At 28.3% G+C, this 21,557-nt stretch overlaps 1 protein-coding gene and 1 pseudogene across 2 annotated transcripts; both read left to right on the forward strand.

Annotated features, from left to right (window-relative positions):
* The first annotated feature begins 2,646 nt into the window (after positions 1-2,646).
* Positions 2,647-4,284, forward strand: LOC149886905 (uncharacterized; annotated as a pseudogene).
* Positions 4,285-10,087: 5,803 nt separating this feature from the next.
* Positions 10,088-21,028, forward strand: LOC145189913 (uncharacterized). Of its 2 annotated transcripts, XM_090090909.1 has the most exons (6): positions 10,088-10,297; positions 11,324-11,560; positions 16,729-16,878; positions 19,142-19,888; positions 20,452-20,556; positions 20,676-21,028. In XM_090090909.1, exons 2-6 carry the CDS (start codon positions 11,368-11,370, stop codon positions 20,777-20,779), a joined length of 1,299 nt encoding a protein of 432 aa, XP_089947035.1. In that variant the 5' UTR covers positions 10,088-10,297; positions 11,324-11,367; the 3' UTR covers positions 20,780-21,028. The 2 variants fall into 2 exon arrangements, with proteins under 2 accessions (XP_089947035.1, XP_089947036.1); XM_090090910.1 differs by lacking the exons at positions 10,088-10,297; positions 11,324-11,560 and adding an exon at positions 12,535-12,838 and having other exon boundaries at positions 15,052-16,878.
* The last annotated feature ends 529 nt before the right edge of the window (positions 21,029-21,557 follow it).

Raw genomic sequence — 21,557 nt, forward strand, 5'->3', positions numbered from 1 at the left:
TTCATTAAGCCAGTTCACAAACTTCTTTTCAAAATTTTTCACAGTATAGTTTGCAGATTTCCACTTTTTTTTATACAAGTAAACAAATCGTTGAACAGCATGTCTAAAATTAAGCATGGGAATTTCGGCCTTCGAAATCGACGAAATTAAACGAAACGAAATTCGTGTTTCAATTTCGGATCGAAATTGAGAACGAAATTTCGATTTTTTGGATTGTTTAATTTCGCGAAAAAATTTCGTATAATTTCGGGTCATTGAAAGTAACGAAATTGACACGAAATTAAACATAAGTTTTAATTTCGTGATTTCGAAATTCGTGAATTTGTAATGTTTAAAAATTTCGGTTTTTCGAAATTCGCGAAATTGTACTTTACCCACATTTTCGGATTGACGGTATTCGAAATCGAAATCACCGAAATTAGAAAGAACTCAGCATATTGAAGTAAAATTCGACAATTTTGATCTAATTTCGTTGATTTCGATATAATTTTGGAAGGTCGAAATTATTTCGTTAGTTCAGTTAATTTTGTTAATTTCGCGAAATCCCCTTAAAACCCAAAATTTTCCCCTACAAGATACAAAATTATTAAAAGAAGTAATAGTTTCGTTTATTTTGTTTTAATTTCGTTCTAATTTCGTATATTTCGATTTAATTTTGTTATTTTCCCCATTTTCACCTTAATTTATTATAAAATGAAATAAAATGAAATGAAATGAAATTAAATAAATTGTAATTTATTATTTCTTTTGCAGTAGAAACATTTAAATCAAATCAAATTTAAATCAAATCATCATCAATAAAATCATCATCATCTAAAGCATCAAGGATGCTCCTTTTCCCTTCATCTTTACTTGTGTCAAATGTTTTAGATCTGTTCATTTTTTTTTTATCCATTGTCTTTCTTTTTGATGAAGTGGATTTCTGCAAAATAGATTGAGATTGAGAACATTCAGGTTGAGATTGAGACTCAGCAGATTGAGTTGGAGTGTCTGGGTCATCCACTAATTCTGCTGATGCACTGTAGTCTGGATTGTGTCTCTTTTTTTTCTTCATGACTTCAGACAAAGCCCTTTTTTTAGGAGGAAATTAATACTCATGAAGCGAAATTAATACTCCCACTGGTTGAAATTTAATGAAAAATTTAATCTACCAAAAGTAATAAAATTAATTTCGACGTTTTATTAATTATTGCACGAAATCAACAAAATTATTTCGAAAGTATCAAAATAAAATCAAAATTGACGAGATAAGACGAAATAGGCGAATTAGTTCCAAATTTGACGAAATTTAGGCGAAAATTCGGTATGTTTCAAATTTCGATTTTTGTTTTTTTCTAAATTCACGAAATTGCGAAATTCGATTTACCTGCCAGTCTCGTTCTTTCGAAATTCGCGAAATTTATTTTTCTGATAAATTCGAAATTTCGTCTTTCGAAATTCAATATAAATTTCGATACGAAATTTATTTCGACCTAAAACTTGTGGAAAAATTTCGACTCGAAATTAGTTTCGATCCAATTTTGAATACATTTCGGACCGAAATTTAGATCGAAACATCCGAAATTACGAAATCATCGAATTTCGAACTTCGAAATTCCCATGCTTATCTAAAATCAACGTCTTTAAAATCAGCAAATTTTGGCTGAATAGATTTTAATATATCTTCAGTAATATTTTGTTTTGAAATACTAAGATTGTTTTTTTGGAGAAAATTATGAATGTCTAAGTTTAACAAAACCATATCTAAATAATTATTGTAACAAGTATTTTGTATTTAAAAGTTTAATGTTATAATATATATGCCGCCTGGACTACTAATACTTGTTAGTAATTAAGTTACTACAAGTGTTAGTAATTAAAATTAAAAGTAATTAAATTACTGTCAGTGTTAGTAATTAAATTACTAACAACTACCGAAAATATGTTGTTGCTATGTTATGCAAAGTAAGGTATCCATAGTAACCAAAAAAAGTTAACCTCATAAGAATTCTGAATCTCATTTTAATACATACCCCCAATATTGTGTATTTAGCGCAAGTAAAATACTGTTAAAACAACGTTAATGTAAAAATGAGTTGTTGCTATGCAAAATTTAGTACCATAGCAACCAAGTTAAAACATACATAAACTCTGAACGGGGATTTAAGGGGACGAGCAATCAATTAAAACTCGATTGAAGCATCATATAGCTCAAATAAATATAAGACAACACATGGCAAATTGTGGTAATTATTAGTTATTGTGCGGCAAAAAATAAGTTTCTTAAGAAATTTTTTTTTTTAATCTGTGATTTTCAAAGTATAACTGAGATAACATGCTATGACAAATTTATTTCACACATTGGTTTTTCTTATCTCTAAATACTCTAGAATAACATGTACTAATTTTTTGTTTCAAAAACGTAGATGTAATTGAAATATAACACAACGTTGATGTCACCGTTAATTACTTATTTATAATTTTTATTTTTTTTTATTTTATCTCAATATTCAAATGCTTAGAGTCCTGGTAACTAAGGGATTTAATATAAATAAATTATCAATAGATTTCTCCTAATATATGTAGATACTAAAATTAAATAGGTTTTCAAGATTAGACAACTAAAATTTTTCCCATTTTGTCCACCTACTGGCCCACTGTGGATCGCAAGTTATGGATTAAAAAACTTCCAAATGCAAACTTGGTGTTAACAGATTATAAGCGAATTTGTGCTTAGCACTAGCCTAAAGATGCAGAATTAAAAAAAGTCAAAGGTAGTAGTTTTGTTCCAGTGCATCCTCCATCAGTCTTTAAAGGTATACCAGTGTCTTGTATTCCAATAGCGTCTAGAAAACGAGATGTCACTGGGTTAATGTGCTCTGAAAGAAATAGTTTACCTGATGAGTTCGAAAACTTTAAAAAAATGGAAGCTATTCAATTTAATTCAATTGTAAAAAATTTGAAGTCAATGATAAATAACTGTGAAGAAAAATTTTATTTGGTTGAAAAAGAAAAATATATATTTTTAATATCATATGAACATTGTGGACCAGTACCTAAGTTTTCAATATATATCATTTTAGAAGATTCTGGAGATATTTATTTTCTTTTTTAAACAAAGGAATTATTAAATATTATTCTTAACTGGAGAATGGTGTTAGTTATGTTATTAATAATGAAACAGATTCTAAGCGAGCAAGTTATATTAGGCATCAAGTCACCAAAACCAATTGAATGACAAAATTATGGATTAGTTCTCAAAGTCTTTTGTGATGAAACAGTTGCAGCATTACGTGTAAAAATTCCTGAAGCTAAAGATACTGCACTTTTTATTGAAACAGTTGTCAAGTGATAGCTTATTGTCAACAGTAAAGCAAAAGGTCTATATATTAGATTAAATGATATTCAAAGAAAGCCTATTACTTCAGTCAATGATTAGCAAATAGATTTCTTAGAGAACTATATTTCTTATTTTGCTGAAAATTTGAAATGCGTAAATTCAAAATTAAGAGAGAAAAAGTTAACAATGGATACTGTGAGTGCTTTGCAAAAAACTTCAAAAAGATTTACTGCAATTCAACAAATACTTGGCAAGTTGTGCCAAGTATTTGTTGAATTGCAGTGCATCTTATGTATTGCTATAAAATGCAATCAGATGCACTAGAAAAACAGTTTAGGAAATATCAACAAGGGTCAGGTGGCACATATCTGATAACTGTGCAAAATGTTATTCAAAAATTTAGAATCGACAAAACTTGTAATTTGATAGATGAGCAAGCAGATTTTTCAATATTTCTTCCTGCTCACCACCATTGTGATAACTGTGAACTTGATGTGTAGTTTGATATGTCAATATGTGAAAATTGTGAGGTTCAGTTGCCAAATGAATGCAAACAAGGGCTTTTATATATTGCAGGTTTTATTGCTTACAAACTTCCGGAATTAAATTCAATTTTAGAAGAAATAGACACCTTTGATATGTTTCAAGAATATGGAACTTTGATTAGTTCTTTGAACAGGGAAAGACTAAGAGAACCGTCTGATAAATTAGTCTCCTTTGTTATTTATTGTTTTTTTATATTTGAAGTGACACTTGTGAATAAAGTTTCACCATTGCTGTGCAAGAGAGGATTAATTGACATTTTTATTAACTGCAATAGTAAATTTCAATTGCTTGTTCGAAGTGTTAAAAAAGTTTGCTGCATTTTAGCAAACATTTTTTTAAACAATTATTGTAAAAAACACACTGAAGATTTTGGGAAAGAATGTTTAATAAAACAAGCAAAATTTTCAACTTCAAAATAAAATACTTTGAGTTAAAAAAAGTCAAAATAGTTTTAATAAAGTTAACATATTTGTTTGTTTTTATTAAAAAATTTATTATTTGTATTACAAGTGTTAAACAGCTAAAATAAGCATATAGTTATAAAAATGATTTAGTCATTTTTAGCTAAACTCTTTAAATTTTTATTGTAATTAACTTATTTATAAACGTAAAAAAAAATTTCTACAATATTTGCTTCCGAAATTTAATCAAAATGTTTTGTCCTAATAAAGCTCTTTATTTGTTTCTGAAGTTTGTTTACAAAAGCAAGGATAAAAAGTAATTTTAACCGTAAAAAAGTTGGCCTTCGCTAATTTTAATATAAAATAAACGGAAAATGAGCTGTTGTGGCCTGTTCTATTCATTTAATTGCATATCATTTCGGGTATCAACTCTACTATCAACCAATTAAATTAAATGTTATTTAACAAATAATTCAGAGGATTCGTTAAAGTTTTCAGTTAAAATGAAAATTTGATAGAAATAGATGTAAATTAAAAGCAAACGAAGTAGATTGAAATTTGAAAATGTCATTGTAGGTAGATTTAATAGTATTCGAATTTTTAACAGTTTGCAAAATAATTGATTAAAGTTGTCGGTTAAAAAAATTTTGGATTAGTTATTTGACAAAGTCTTTAATTCTGCATCAATTAACACAAAAATTTTTTTGTCTTTGTACTTTACAAGACTGAGGGTTTAGGGGAAAGCACAATCTTAAGTATGATTGAACTAATCCCAAATACATAAAAAATAAATTTGAAAATGTTTCAGATTTCAACAACAGTCAAAAATTCTTTTCATTTCAAGTTTTCTTGCTTGCCAATTATTCTTATACACTAGACCTTTCAATATTGACCAAAAATTTTCAATGGGCTTGCATTCGGGTAAATTTGGTGGATTATCTTTTTTTGGTACAATTTCAATATTTTTAGCCTTTAAATATTCCAATACGCTTCTGGCATAATGAGCAGATGCAAGTTCTGGCCAGAACACAAAATTATTATTTAAATGATGCTCTTCTATAAACGGGATAAGTCTCTTTTGAACATAATGCTCTAAGTAAATAAACTGGTTGATAGCGTTGCTAAGTTCTCGAAAATATGGTTTTGAGGTACCTTTGGCCGAAATAGCGATCCAGACCATAATTTTTTCTGGAAACTTCTCTTTTTGGCTGTATTTTGCATTCTGTGGAGTCAATAAAGTATTACTGGAGTAGTAATTAGCATTTCTATTTATCGAACTGTGATTTAAAGTAAAATACCATTCATCGTCAATAATCCATTCAAAGCCTCGGTAATTTTGGTAAAGCCGACTGCAGCATGTTCGAATTTTTAGCATAATTTGCTCATCTCGCTTCGGAATCTTTTGCGTTTTATAACATTTGATAGCTGATTGATATCTGTGTATTTTATTCACGTACGGTTGCGAAATACTGAATTTACGAGCTATTTGCCTCTGTGAAATACTATGGCCTTTTTTTTTTTTGGCTAAACGACCACTTCCAGGCTTTCTTTCATGTCCAAATTTGTTTTCAGCGCGTTTTATTATGTCATAAATGGTAGTTCTTGGAATATTTTTAGCAAGAAAATGCTTTACTGTGTACAGTATCGGACAAAACATGGTGGACAAACTCAAATTTAGAACAAAAGTTGATCAAAAGCTAAAAAGAACTAGTAAAACAATTGTATATATTAATTTTTAAATAGTTTATTATGTTCTTAACAAAATTTAAAACGTTTGAATCATACTAAGAATCACAAAAAAAATTTATAACACATTTTTCTCAACAAACTACATTTTTCCTTGGACAAAACAAGGTGGACAAATCAAAACGAAGCTTTTTTTTATAAGATTTCATTGTCTTTATTCAATTTACCGCATTCTTTTGTTTTCACTTTTATCATAACATTACTCTAAAATAATAAAATAGATTTTGGGACGTCTGGCCAATTATTTTTTCAATTAAACTAAAAATAGATTTAACTCGTGATATATGGGGTAAATTGCAACTTAAAATGGCTTACGACAAATTAGGAAGTGTTTTACGTGAAAATATTATTAAAGATTTTAAAAGCGGAAAACGTCAAGCTGAAATTTGTAGAAAATATAATATAGCTAAATCGACTGTAAGCAAAACTGTCAAATCATATGGATCTCGTGACTGCTATAAAACAAACCATCGGGGCGGACGTCCAAGAAAAACATCACAAAGACTAGATGGAATAATTGTTAAAGAGCTTAAAAAAGATTCATCTTTGTCATCCACAAAATTAACCGAAAAACTTGAACTACAAATCTCTAATCGCACTGTGCGACGAAGAGCTAACGAAGCAAAATTGTTTTCTCGAATGCCTGCCAAGAAACCGCTAACTTCCTTTAAAAAAAGAAAGCTAAGACTTGCGTTTGCCAAAGCACACCAAAATTGGACTGCAGACCAGTGGAAAAACATTTTTAGTGATGAATCAAAATATAACCATTTTGGAAGCGACGGCAAGAAGCGAGTCTGGAGACCAAAGAACACCAGATTCAATACTAAATATACCAAGAAGAGTGTTAAGCATGGAACGTCTGCTATGGTTTGGGGATGTTTATCAGCACTAGGAACTGGTCCTATTCACAAAATTGATGGAATTATGGACCGCTTTGTTTACAAAGATATAATGGAAGATGTTATGTTACCACATGCTGAATGGGAGATGCCCCTAAAATGGATTTTTCAACAGGACAATGATCCCAAACATATGTCAAAAATTGTAAAACAATGGTTCAAGGACAAGAATATCACCATTATGGAGTGGCCTGCACAAAGCTCTGACTTGAATCCCATCGAAAATTTGTGGGAAATAATTGACAATAAGATTGAGCGTGCAAATGTGAAGACCAGTGAGGAATTATTTGAACAAATCGAGAAGGCCTGGCGAGAGATTGATATGAGAATTGTTGACTCATTAATTGTGTCTATGCCCCGAAGAATGAAAAAAGTAATTAAAAGTAAAGGAGGTCCTACCAAATATTAAGTTAACTTTTGAAGTTTTTTGAAAAATGATAAGTTAATTTTTGAATTTTTTTGAATTTTCAGTCGATTTTTTGAATGTCCACCTTGTTTTGTCCAAAGAAAAATGTAGTTTGTTAGGGAAAATGTGTTTTAAAACTTTTTTAGTGATTTTTAGTATGATTTAAAAGTTTTAAGTTTTGTTAACAACATAATAAACTACATAAAAAATAATATGTTCAATTGTTTTACTAGTTTTTTTTAGTTTTTGATCAATTTTTGTTCTAAATTTGAGTTTGTCCACCATGTTTTGTCCGATACTGTATGTTTTGCCGAGATTTATATTTTTCAAATAAAACTCATACACACTGCTCATCCGCTCATGTTTTAACTGTTTCCGTTGCTCATCTTCGTTTTTTTGGTTCACCTTTATTTTTAAATGATTGATTCAAATACTTTTTATGTTTTTCTAAAAAAAGAATATGTGAGCTAAATAAATATATTTTAATTATTATGTATACTTATTTTAACACGAAGCAAAATTAACTTTAACTTTGTCCGGATTTTTAGTTTTCACCCGTTAAACAAGAATACAATTTTAGTGAAGGATGTCAAACGGGAACCGTATGGGACCCAAACGGGATGTCAAACGGAAACCGTATGGGACAGTTTTCCAATATTAATTTGATTGACAGATACTTAGTTATCAATAAGCAGTTCATTAGTGTTTAACTGCACAACATGCACATAAAAGCTACTTTTAAGCTTAAGACTGGGCAAAAATTAGAATTAGCAAAAAACTTTTAAAGTGAATTCACTTTTATCACTTTAAGAACTAATAATTAAATTAATATTGGAAAACTGATTTGAAACTTAATTGAATATTTCAAAGCTGAAAAAGTCTAACTGCTTTTTTTCCCCTAAACTCTTCAATTTCAAAAACGAGTTGAAAGTTGATTTAGGGACATTGTAGGTTACGGAAATAGAGAAAAAATCCACTTTGAATTTTAACATCGTGTCGCTCGATGATAGCCAAAAATAATTCTAATATTGAATAGTTTACTTTTAATAACTAGCAGCTCAAAAGGGTATACTTTTATACTTAAAACTCTATTGTACACATTTATTTTCAAATGTAGTAACCATAAAACTTTAGTTTAACTTGTATTATAATACTTGTATTCTTTTGCGCCTTATGCCAAGTATCCACTTTTAATGGTGTTCTTATTTTCACGTTTTCCTTTTTCCATACCCATTTCTTTATTAAATGAAAAATTAAGAATTTAATGTCAAACTCAAGGAGCAAAGTGTCAGTATTTACCAAGTAAACTTACGCCAACTTTCACTTACAAGTCTCACTATACAAGTCGATCGTATTCTTCCAGAGGTCAAAATCACGCTTTTTATCAAAACTCACGTTAATCAAACTTGATTTAGAAATGAGAAACATTGAAAAAATGATAACTTATATATAGAAAAATGATAACTTATATATAGAAAAAATATATATACTTTTGTGAAAAAAGGAAAAACATGTAAGAGATCAATACATAATAAACAGTGTAAATATGAAAACAATTACCGATTGATTCGATAAACTAAAGTACAACTTAAATAACAACAAAACAAAAGTAGTTGATATGGAAAAATAAAATAAAACATAAAAGAAACAAAAGCAGTTTAAATTTCTAAGAGAGATGCATCGTAGGAATGATAACAGACTTAAATACCAAATGGAAAAACTTCTAGTAAAAAAAATTGATGTATTTAAAAGCATAACTAAGAAAATGATTAGTCTTTGGTTAGATTAAATCTAAAATAAGTGTTGAAATCTGGAATGACTATAAAAAAAAAGTGATAAGTATCTTGCTCGGTTCTCGAACTTATTGCAGTGTTTAACGTTTCTAAGAGTTCTTTATTCGAAGCCTTATTTTTTTTTGAACTACGAAGTTTTTATAGAACACATTTAATGAAAATTTAGAGGTCGTAGAAGTCTTTTAAAATTTTCTAATATGATGCGAGTTAAGTGTTTTCAGGTTAACATGCCATTTTTATAGTCTGGAAATCGTCGTAGATTGCCCTATACCAATTAATATAGATATTGCTTTTGGGTTTCATCATTTTAATAATGTTATTGAATTGTTCCATAAGAGAGACTCTTGAATTGTTTTCAATGATAAGCAGCTGTTCAGCAGTTCTGCACTGTAGTCATCTCGAGAGTCCCACTGAGAGGGATTCTCTTTAAAAATCCCTGCAGAAATGTCTTTTGTGTCTTTAAAACCTTATAAGTGCTACTTTCGAAAGCGACGAATTTTCCATTTCATATTCAACCTAAAGTTTTATCAGAATAAGGTTATTCATCTGACAGCCTACAGGAAGTTTAACAGATCTTAAGAATTGAGTAGTTGCATCTCTTTAAATCAGTGTGAGCTAGAACTTTATTCTGATAAAACACCACATATTCTTCTGTCGCGCATATTTTACTATCAGCTTCAAACAACTAAACGCTAAATGTGTTGTCTGTAAATATGTAAGAGACGTAGCATATAAGAGACATTCGAGAGAGATATTGACTAAAGTTTTATGAAAACGAAAGCCTTCTTGTGTAAGCAAGAAACTTAAGGAATAAACTATTAAGTAAGAACCTTTCTGCTTTTTAACTATATACAAATTTTAACTGTTAAAGATTTTATTTCTACAACAAAATAAAAAATAGCATAAAAGTAGATGCTTCTCGTTATCCTGGTTCTACTTTCCTTATGGCGCACCTCGAAGAATGAAGACTGGATCGAGTGACATGCTTCCATTTTGAAGTTGATTAACTTCCTCGTAAATTTATAAATTCAGAAAATTATTTATCTTTATCCAGCAAGCTGTACTACCTCATAAACTTTACACTTTCATTCTAAATTTGTTTTTTAATCGTATGCTACACAAGAGCAGCGATATTAGAACTTATTCGGTATTAAATGATAAAGAAGTCTTCTATTTCCAAAGCTATGGTTAGTTTTGAGTTAGCATTAACATTAAGCTATCAAGCTGGTGAATGTATATAATTTGTTTGATCACTATAAGTATTAGGTACTTTATGTATGGTACTTTAGGTAAAAATCAAAAATAGATTTCTTTTAACATGCTAAAATATGGTTGGTAATTAATTACTTTCCAATTGCTGTGGCAGTGATTTTATCTTTTTTTTTTTTTGTTTGTTTGTTTTTTGTTATTGCCTTAAAGATGACTATGAATTTTTAATATGGTATTAGTGTTTAACTTAAGCAAAAAGTAACACTAAAATAGTTACTGTAATCAATAACATGAGAGTTCTTAACTTAAGTAATCTTTAATTCTTAAAGTGATAAAAGTGAATTTACTTTAACAGTTTTTTGCTAATTCTAAGTTTTGCCCAGTTCTAAGCTTGAAAGTAGTTTTTATGTGCATGTTGTGCAGTTAAACACTAATGAACTGCTAATTGATAACTATCTGTCAATCAGATAATTTGTAAAATAGATATTTTTTAATACTATTATAATAAGAAAAAAAATCAAGCTATATCACTGGTAAAAGCAATAAAGGCTTTATTTATACATTACAAAAGTCAAATTATCAACATGTGAATAGTTTGTTCATCACCACAGTCCAAGAAATATACTCAAGCAATCTCAATCCTTTAAAATGCTGAAATTCCTACAAAACTCAAAAAAAAATTAATTAAAAAATTACTTTGTAAAACCCATTTGTAAAAGATTTTAAAAAGTAATTTTTTTAAAAACAAAAAAACATTTCAGTACTTTAGAAAGATACTGTATTTGCACATGAATAATAGATTTAAAATTTTTGATATATTTTATTGATTTTAATAATAAGTTTTAATGACTTAATGATTCAAACCATGTAGTTAGAAAATTAAGGCAATAAAACAATCTTTTGGCTTAATACATATTTTTTTATTGACTGATAATCACAAAATTACAAAAATATAAGTTGAAAGTTCTATTTTCTTTTTTCAGGTTTTATTTTTTGTTTTTTAGGTCCTCAGTTTCTGCTTGGGAAACTAATTTTTTTTACTTGAAAAATGCCTCCGCCACCACCTCCACCACCACCAAATGCACCACCTCCTCCTAAAGTCAATACAGATGGAGGTGTTAAAAGAACTGGAGGTGGAGGAGATGCTGGTGCTGGACGTGGTATGCTTCTTTCATCAATTCACCAAGGTGCAAAACTGAAGAAAGTTGTCACTAATGATCGCTCATCACCCCAAATTGGAAGTGTGTTTAATCTTATTAAATAATATGTTTTCCTTTTGAAATTTAAAAATAAATCACTTTATAGTCTAAACTAGTTTAAAATATTATTCAACTTTCTTTTTTTTTTTAAAAAAAAAATGCAATTATTAAAATCTCAAATTTATATGCTACCTGTTTTTTTACTAAATCAAGCTGGCTAAAACTATAGTATTAAAACTAGCTCTTCTATTTTAATTTGAAGAAGCTTGACCTTTTTTATGAAGTATGCTTTTAAAAAAGACAATATATATACACAGACAAACACACACATTAGTGAATTGTGAAACAGACCTTTTTTTTTTTTTTATCAAAATCTATCTAATATCGGAGATGCCAAAATGAATTCTTTTAAAAAAGTTTAGCATATCAGTCAGCATTTTACTGTAATACACTTTTTATAGCCCTCTGAAAAAACCTAGGTCTGCAAAAAGTCTGTAGGAAGTATGTTGGCTGTAGGTGAGCAAGTTTTATATTTCTATACTTAGATGATTATTTGTTGCTCATGTTTTTAAGTAAAGTTAGCATCAAGATTTGGTTCCTAAGTGGTTATAACACTCATCAAATTTCATTATACACATGGTTTGTTAAAGTCAGAACTACATTCAAAAAATATGATTAAACTTTTTTTGATGATAGTTTTGCTTTCATCTCATTAATAGAGTATAAATATTAAAAAATATAGATATATAACATAATAATTGGATATTAATATACTGAGTATTGATTCCAAAGTATGAAATCATAAATCCAAGTGGTTTTTAGGTTTTTTACTATCTATAAACCAAAAATATCTCAACAGTGACATTTTATAATTCATTTTTAACACATTTATATTAAGGGTCTGCATATCGTTATTATTTTGAAACGATAACAATATCAAACGATATGAGTTTGTCTATGAAATGATAATATTGGTTTAGTTATCGTTTGAAACAATAAATGAATGGAAAAGTATCGGTTGAAACAATAATATCGGCTTTTTTATCGGTTTATCGGAAAACATAAAAACAACAAGAATACCGATATTTATCTGTATAATAATATTTTTTACAATATTCCAGTTTTTTTTTTTTTTTTAATGCCAAATTTCAGTTCAAATATATTATAAATCTTCAAGTTGAGTAAAGATGTTGTTTTGCCTATCTTTACCGGTTTTACAAGTTAATTCTTCCCAATTGTATATATTATCTAGATGTCTAACTTCACAAAAATTCTGTAAAGAAAAAGTGAAGCAACACTGTTCTCTAAATTGACCCCCAGGTTGAAACTCTCCCCACTCCTGATTTTTTTACATTTAATCAATCATATGCATTAGTAAACACAATATATGTTGGTCAGAAAAATCTAAATAAAGTGCTAAATATTTGTATTTTTCAAATTTAAAACGCATAATTTTTGGCTTTTTTTCTTCCAAAGTTTATATAAAGTCAGTCATTATGGTAATCAAAATAACCCATTGATATTAATTTATTTCATTTACAAAAAAAAAACCATAATATAAATACATTTGTATCACAAATGATATAAATGTTAATTTTTGTTTAAATTAAAATTTACTACAGCGGGTTATAGCTTTTCTCCATAACTTTTGTGTCCTATGTTTCTTTTATAGTTTATCCAAGTTTTTTTAAATTTGTGATGAACACATTCACCACATTGTTTTGTTACCTAAGCTAATATTATTGTGTTATACAAAGGGGAGAATGTGACACTAAAATATGTATTTTCCATGAAACTGTCAAGTCATAACCAAATACATTATTTGCACATAGTTGAAGACTAGAAAATGAACTTTTGAAATCTTCAATTTTAACAAAAAATATCTGTACCCATTCCAAACCAAACACAGCTGACTTCACTAATGAAAACTTATGCAAACAATTAATTATTGGTAAAATATTGATTGTTAAGGTAACATCCCTCTTCAAAATATCTAACAGGGGCATAAATCATTTATCATTGTTTCCATCTAAACCTACACCATGATACCCTCTCATTAATATGTAATGTGTTTTCAACCAGCTTTGAAAAGCTGGCCAAACATATTAAAGCAAAGCACAAAGTTTATCCACAACTCCCATCATAATGTGAAGCTCAGGTGGAGGAACAATGTGTTCAAGAAAAGTTTCTTGATCTTCTTTTAAGTAAATTGAATAAGGATTTATTACATTTTTGTATTCGTGCATTTTCAATCTTTTTTTTCGACCATATACATATTGATCATAACATAAGTCTATGGAGCCCAACCTTCTTAGTTTCCCTGCTTCAAGGGAACATTCTCCTTCACAATACAGATAGGCATATTTGCGAGAGTGACTTGAAAGTCCGAAAACACTGTTTGCATACTTTAGATCAAATGCCATACTGAAATTCACTTCTTCAAGTTGAAGTGGTGTCAATAATTTTCAAAAACATTAACAATAACTTTTAAGAAGCTTTGAACACCATCTAAAGATATTCAGAGTTTCCAGAAATTCAGTCATTTTAACATTAATGCTCGATTCTACAGCACTTGTTAGATTCCTGCGTAAAGTAGAACATAATTTTTTGGTTTTATTTTCAGAAAGTTCTAATACATTTGATAGCTCCATAATAGCTTGGAATGAGATATGATTTTCTTTCTTTTCGACTTAATTTCATTCACTCCAACTGTAACATAGAGAAGATGTAGATATCTTGAACTACTCTCCACTTACAATGCTTTCATGTTCCATTTTATGCTTTAACAAACCAGATGCTACTTGTACTGCATGTTTATCTCCAAGTGATTCACTAATATCTATGATATTGCTTACAGCTTTACTTTTGCAACAATCATGAGAAACTAAAACTAATAGTAAATTAACAATCATGAGAAACTAAAATTAATAGTAAGAATTTTATAACAATTTTTGAAATAAGTAAAAACAATAAAAAAATCTATTGAATCAAACTGTAAAATAACATAAAGAGAAAAAATGCTTTTACTAATCTTAATTTAAACTTATTTCTAGATTATAAATATAAACAATCCAAACTAAGATTTAAATAGCTGAACCCACAGATTTTTTCAGTCACATTTAAAGTTTTTGACTCTGGCTCAACATTTGTCTGGATACATAGCAGTGAAGAGGTTTGCCTAATACTCCTATTTACCTTAAATACATTATTTTCTATCAAATACATTATTCTACCTGAAGTATATTGTATAATAACAATATGTATGTATGTGTGTGTTTATATATTCTTGAATTTTCTCACATACTGAGGGTGATATGGGCGTTAGAGATTTTGATCTGATACCTTTATTTATCAGGCAAACTGCACAAGTTGATAATTTAAAGTTTGCTGCCATGTTGGAAAATGATATTTTTTATCTGAAAAGCAGTCGTAAATGGGTTTATTTTGATTTATTTTGATTATAGTTCAGATTTTTCTGACAACATATATTATGTTTATTAATGCATATAATTGATTAAATGTAAAAAAATCAGGAGTGGGGAGAGTTTCAATCTGGGGGTCAATTTGGAGAACAGTGTTGCTTTACTTTTTCTTTACAGAATTTTGGTGAAGTTAGACATCTAGATAATATATACAATTGGGAAGGATTAACTTGTAAAAACCAGTAAAGATAGGCAAAACAACATCTTTACTCGACTTGAAGATTTATAATATATTTAAACTAAAATTTGGCATTCAAAAAAAAAACAAACTGGAATATTGTAAAAAGTATCATTATTATACCGATATTCTTGTTATTTTTATGTATTCTGATAAACCGATAAAAAAAGCCGATATTATTGTTTCAACCGATACTTTTTCATTCATTTATCGTTTCAAACGATAAGTTATTGTTTCATAGACAAACTCATATCATTTGATATCGTTATCATTTCATATCGTTATCGTTTCAAAATATCGGTTCATACCGATATACTGATAACAATACGCAGACCCTTAATTTATATATTAAAAATGAATGTGAAATAATAGTTTGTTAGTTGTAAATAATAGTTTTCTTAGGCAGAAAGTGAGAAGTCTTTATATTTCATTAACAAACCTCCTACCATGATTTCAGTTATCAAACATATAGGAAAATGAAGCACCTAAAACTTCTCATTGCCTAGACTTTTAATGCATGACATAAGAGTGTGTAAAGTGTACTTTTTAACACATTTTTTATATCACTTAAAGAAAATTGCAATTTTGATTTTTTCATAATTCATACAAAAACAGAATAAAAATCCACTAGACGCCTTTATAAGTTTTTCCTAAACAAAAAAAGTTAACCAAAAGTACTTGCAATTTATTGCAGCGAGCTAAGTACATAGAACAAAACTTTTAAGTAATTTTTGTAAAAAATGACTTAAATATTATCAAAATTTATATACTTATTAAATTTACATCACATTTTGTAATAAATTATTACATTAAAGATGGGGGGGGGGTTGGTTTAAAAGGTGTATTGATTAAATACATTTTTAAATTCCCCATCCTTTTTTTTATGTGGTATAATATTACAGTACATCGTATTGCCTTATTACATCAAATTGTAGAAAACACTTGAGTTTGTGATGTTTTGAGTCTCATAAGATATTGTTAAAGTAATAAATAATGTAATGCTCATAAATTTTCAGTTTAATGGTGTTAGACATATGAAGTTAATTTTAAGTTTAACCTGGTGGTTTTTGTACTATCATTTTTGTATTTTTTTTAGTTACTTGTAATCTGTTTTAACTGTACCATCATCTTCAGTAAAAATAAGGAAATTAAAAAGAATTAGAATCAGATTAATTCATTTTTGTTGTGGTAGTATGTTAAAAAATTTACTGTCTGAGAGAATGCTTAAAAACAGTAAAGGTTAAGTCAATAAGGTTCACCTTAACTAATCAGAAGATTTGAGTCCATTTTAGTTAGTCCACAGAACTTTGTAAGGATTTTATGAAAGATCTATAAAAACTGATGTATAAATTCTCAATTTTTTTTCTTTTCAATTAAAGATGATTTATATGTAAAGATAAAGTAAAGGAAATAAAAGGAAAAAAAAAAATTCAACCTAAAAAATCTACACTGCATACAAAAAAAGTAATATTAAATAGTAAAAATATACTAGAAAATTTTTGTTTGTTCTAAAGGCTATATCATTGATCTAACTATCAATTTAATTGTAGAAATCAATAATGGTCCCTCTGGAGGAATAGAGTCATCGCCATCTGCATTTAAGGAAGGTAGTTCCACTGGTCCTCCCATTTCTGGAATGTTTGCAGGTGGAATGCCAAAACTTCGTCCTGCTGCAGAGAAAGGAAAGCCTGGAGGAGCAGGTAAAAAGAAAAAGAAAGGTTTTATCTATCATATAAAAATGAATGTACTATGATGACTTTTTGGATAGTTATTTAAATTAAATTACAGCAGTATATAAGTAAAACATATATATTTTAATTTAAAAATACAGCATTAGTTACTTGCATTTATTTGTATAAAAAAATTATATTTTGTATGTATAAATTGTAATTGACCACAATGCAGAAAGACTTAAGTTTAATCAATATGTCAATATGTGCTGGTAACTCAATGTTGTAAGAATAGATTTAATGGAGATATAAGCTAAATTATTTACAAGTGTCTGACATTAGTCTTTTTCTTCTTCCACATAAAGAAACAAAAAGTTTAGAAATTACCATAAGCATCATTCACATAATATAAATGAAGATGTAATAAAGTAAGATTAAGGCACCGATCTTGTCAATTAAGCTTACAGATATTATTTTTTTTAAAAAGAGTGTCCACTGCATGGTTATTTCTAATTTTAAATATAAAATAGTTAAATAATATTTCATATCAATTAAAAATTTCAGAAAAAATATGCAAAAAAAAGTGTCTACAAATTTTTATGCTGTACCTATTTCCCATAACAATTTTAATAAAAGCAAATAAAATAAAGCAATTGTGGAAGAAAAAATTTTGATTTTGATAAATTAGTTTACCTTGTTAGAACGTTTTGTATAATAATAGTTTTGTTTTCATTTTATTTTGATAAGTAAACTATAGAAACTAGAGGTAACTTAAAGCTAAATTAGGCATTTTGTAGTAATAGTATATAGTATTTGTTGTATGCTATTTTAAAAGAATTTCTATTTAATAAATTGTTAAGTTTAATGTAATATGGAGTTTATTTCTTTGATAGTTTATTTCTTTGACTGAATATATTTTTATTAATTTTGAAGTTTTTTTATGAAATATGCAAACTCATTTGGCCTTCATATATGAAAGAATACATTGTTAATTTAAAGATGATACAAAGAGCTTTTTTACCAAAAAAATGAAGTTACCAAAAGAACTAATGTTACCAACATCTAAAATGCTTAAAGTAATGTTCAGGTCATGAATAATATTCTAAACTTTTAAGAAGCCTTCTTTAACCCTCATCAGACATCATAATTTTACAATGTTATCATATGGCATAGGTACAATTGTATCTACATTTCTTTTTATTAATTTTTCACTGCTGTTATATTTCACTATGAATGTTTTGTTAAAATATGTAATCTAAGTCTTTGATATATAACATTAATTTCAAACCACCCTATGTAATTTGTCAATAAACTAATTGCATTTAAAATCAGAAAAGTTACATTTGTACCTGTAGCCAGATGACAGTTAATTCCTGAATGTTTATTTCTGTAAAAAATCTTAAATATTTTACTAAAAATAACACAAAAGAAATAGTTGTTTAACTAAATTTCAATTTATAACAGATGTTAGTTAAAAAAAGTAATAAAATAATAAGTTCCAAGTGGATATCACAGCAATAAAAAAGTATAAATTATAGCTAACTCTGAACCTGTTCGTAATGTTCAATTTTTTTGTAAATTTATTTCATATACCTAGCAGAACAAAGTTATGCTTGTTGGGGAAGTAACCCTTTTTTTTTCCATATACCTTATTGTTCAGTGTTATATAGAGGCTATGTATCTCCTGTATACATTTTGAATGAAAGTTCTTGGAATTTTTTTCAGTTTAAAATCTTATATTAGTTATGGCTTTAAGAGCCAGAGTCGTCTAAACCTCCAATTTTCTCAATTACAGTTTATGTGCCTTATCCCCTCTACTACTCAAAAATTGTACTATTTACATGATTCTAGTTTTTAATAATATAAAAGTATTTATTGACATTTAATTGTCTAACTTTTAGTCTGATTAAAAACTTGTTTTGCCATTTTCTCAGAATTATTTCTAACTGAAATAGGCCAGTCCAGCTCTTAATCTAAATTAACACTGACATTTAACACAAAGTAATGAATCAGAACTGGTTAGTAACAAAAAAAAAATTATGAATAAAAAAGTAAGTTAATTAACCACTTAGAAACCAACTTTTGCTTAGGTATTTAGTTTTGTTTCAAAAAACTTTTTTTCGTAAGTTTCTTAGAACATTTTAAAATAACATTAGAAATAAGTACTTTACTGTGTTGAAAGTGATTAATTTACAATAATGTTTTGTTTAGAAAATGATTGTAGTCTTTTTTTTTTTTTAATCAATTTTGACTTTTTTTATCAAGACATTTCATAATCTTTATATTTTTGCAGTAGGAACAGCAATACTGCCACCTGGAAGAAGAAGTCTTCCTCAAACTAATGAACCAAATCAATCTACAACATTGTCTTCTAATGCAAGTTTGAATGTTCCTCCAATGACTTCTTCCATGGCTTTAGGAAGTTCTGCTTTTTCAGGCCAAAGATTGCCTGCACCATCATCAGTTAACTCAAAGCCTCCTCCTCCTCCTCCATCTAGAGATATATCATATGATCAGCAAAAAATGGGACCTGCATCAGTACAAAATGAATCTAATAGTACCATGAATCTACCTAACTCTAGTAAAGGACCCCTGCCTCCTTCAACTCCCAGTCGAAGTATTGCTCCCACACCACAGTTAAATGTTAGAGGACAGCCACCAAGCTTAGGCAACCAACCTCCTCCTGCACCTAATCGATCTGCTGGACCTTCAAGTTCTTCACGAGTGGCTCCACCTCCGCCTCCTTCAAGAGATTCATCAAGTAATCGCAATTTACCTCCTCCTCCACCTGTTCGAGGGAATGTATCATTATCTCAAAGTGAACCCCTTAGAAGAATATCAAGCTCTTCAAGTATTAGTGGTAGTGAAATAAGTATTAGTCTGCCTCCACCACCACCTGTACATCGATCTTCTGTAATAAACCCACCTACTTATCAGAGAAGTCCAACAGGAGATGATCAACAGCCTCCACCTCCTCCTCCTCCTAGAGTGAATGGTAATCGTGCATCATTTCCCCCTCCACCTGTATTATCAGATTCAAGTAATATTTTTATGGCTATTTTTTTTATTTATTACATTAAAAGGTAAGATAATTTTGAGTTATTTTACTCAGAAGCTTTTTGAAAAAGAATTTGATTATTTTTCAACAAGTAAATTTGAGTAGAAACATGTCTTCTCAGCGTTATTAGATGTATTTTAATATAAGAAGAATATTGTATTTTTAGTATAAAGAAGTTGAAAATTAGTTTCTTTATTTTTCCCATACATAACTCTTAAAACTGAGTGTCAGTTTATTTAAAACATTTTATTTTTAGCTTATTCAGATTCATTGTGTGAAATATTAAATTAAAAACGATTTTTAACATCTATTTAATAAAAAAAAGGCTGTAAAAAAAAAGGCGGTTTGTGTTATCAGATTTGAATTTAGTAGAAGAGAATTTTCATAATCAACTGCAGAACCCTAAAATTAATTTTTAAATTATTGCACCTTATATTTAGGTTTCCTAGTCGTCCCTCTTTTATGGGTGAGAGTAACAAATACTAATTTTTAATGGAGGTTTGAATTGCATTCTCTCTAAAATCAGGTTTATTTTATTATTATAGATATTGAGGCACGCTTCCAATTTTCATCTGATATCCCAGATCCTGATCCCTTTCGAAATATTCAAAAAACTTATCCTAGTAAAGCTCCTAGAAATACGGAGAAACGTAAGTTTCTTGTACCAATTGTAATTAATGATAAATTTATGGGTAAAAATTGTTAGCCTTTATATTTAGCTATTATATTGTTTTGTTAATTCTATTTATTTTTGGACATGCTTGTTTAGGTAGTCAAGGTCAAGTTAACTTACCTAATCGTTCTGCACCACCGCCTCCACCTTCAGGTCGTGGGGCACCCACACCACCTCCTCCACCTCCAAATCGCAGATAGATCGTATTTTAAAGTTGTTCCTTTTGCAAAACATGCTTCAAATAGCGAAGTATATTTTTGAAAACATTGTTCATAGTTACAGGATCATAATTACTTAGTCATTGTTGCAAGATTCTATTTAACTGTAATTTGTATTTTTTAAAAATATCGTTGGAATTTACGATTCTGATTTATATACACTATTTTTTTACATAAAAAGTTGTGACTAAACAATTGTAATGTAGAGAAAAGCACGCCAAAAATTTTTTATCTGTCGATTTTCTATCTTACAATTCCTTGAATTTTTTAAGTTGCATCTTTTAATTCAGATAAATACACAAAGTGTATGATGTTTGCAATCAATCAACTCGTTTGTGCGTGTGTATGTAGGTATATGTAGGTATATGTGTATATATTTACATGTGTACATTATATGTGTGTGTGTGTATGTATGTATGTATGTATGTATGTATGTATGTATGTATGTATGTATGTATGTATGTATGTATGTATGTATGTATGTATGTATGTATATATATGTGTGTGTGTCTGTGTGTGTATATTTGTATGTATATATATATATATATATATATATATATATATATATATATATATATATATATATATATATATATATATATATATATATATATGTATGTATATATATGTATATGTATGTGTATGTGTATATATATATATATATACACACACACATTAAATTTCTATATTTTATAATTAGCATTTGTAAAAGGATTGACTTTGCCACATCCCTAAAATTTACTGTTATTTTTATCTTTTC

This window comes from Hydra viridissima, unplaced genomic scaffold (genome assembly GCF_058129835.1).
Source record: "Hydra viridissima isolate aposymbiotic clone 2 unplaced genomic scaffold, HvirCarnegie_v1 scaffold_6, whole genome shotgun sequence".
In the NCBI taxonomy this organism is placed as follows: domain Eukaryota; kingdom Metazoa; phylum Cnidaria; class Hydrozoa; order Anthoathecata; family Hydridae; genus Hydra; species Hydra viridissima.

Excerpts from the sequence above, each read along its gene's own strand:
- LOC145189913 (XM_090090909.1), top strand. The coding sequence starts at position 11,368 with ATGCCTCCGCCACCACCTCCACCACCACCAAATGCACCACCTCCTCCT. Across the intron at positions 19,889-20,451 it reads ACCTGTATTATCAGATTCAA|ATATTGAGGCACGCTTCCAA; the intron begins GTAATATTTTTA and ends TTATTATTATAG. Across the intron at positions 20,557-20,675 it reads TCCTAGAAATACGGAGAAAC|GTAGTCAAGGTCAAGTTAAC; the intron begins GTAAGTTTCTTG and ends ATGCTTGTTTAG.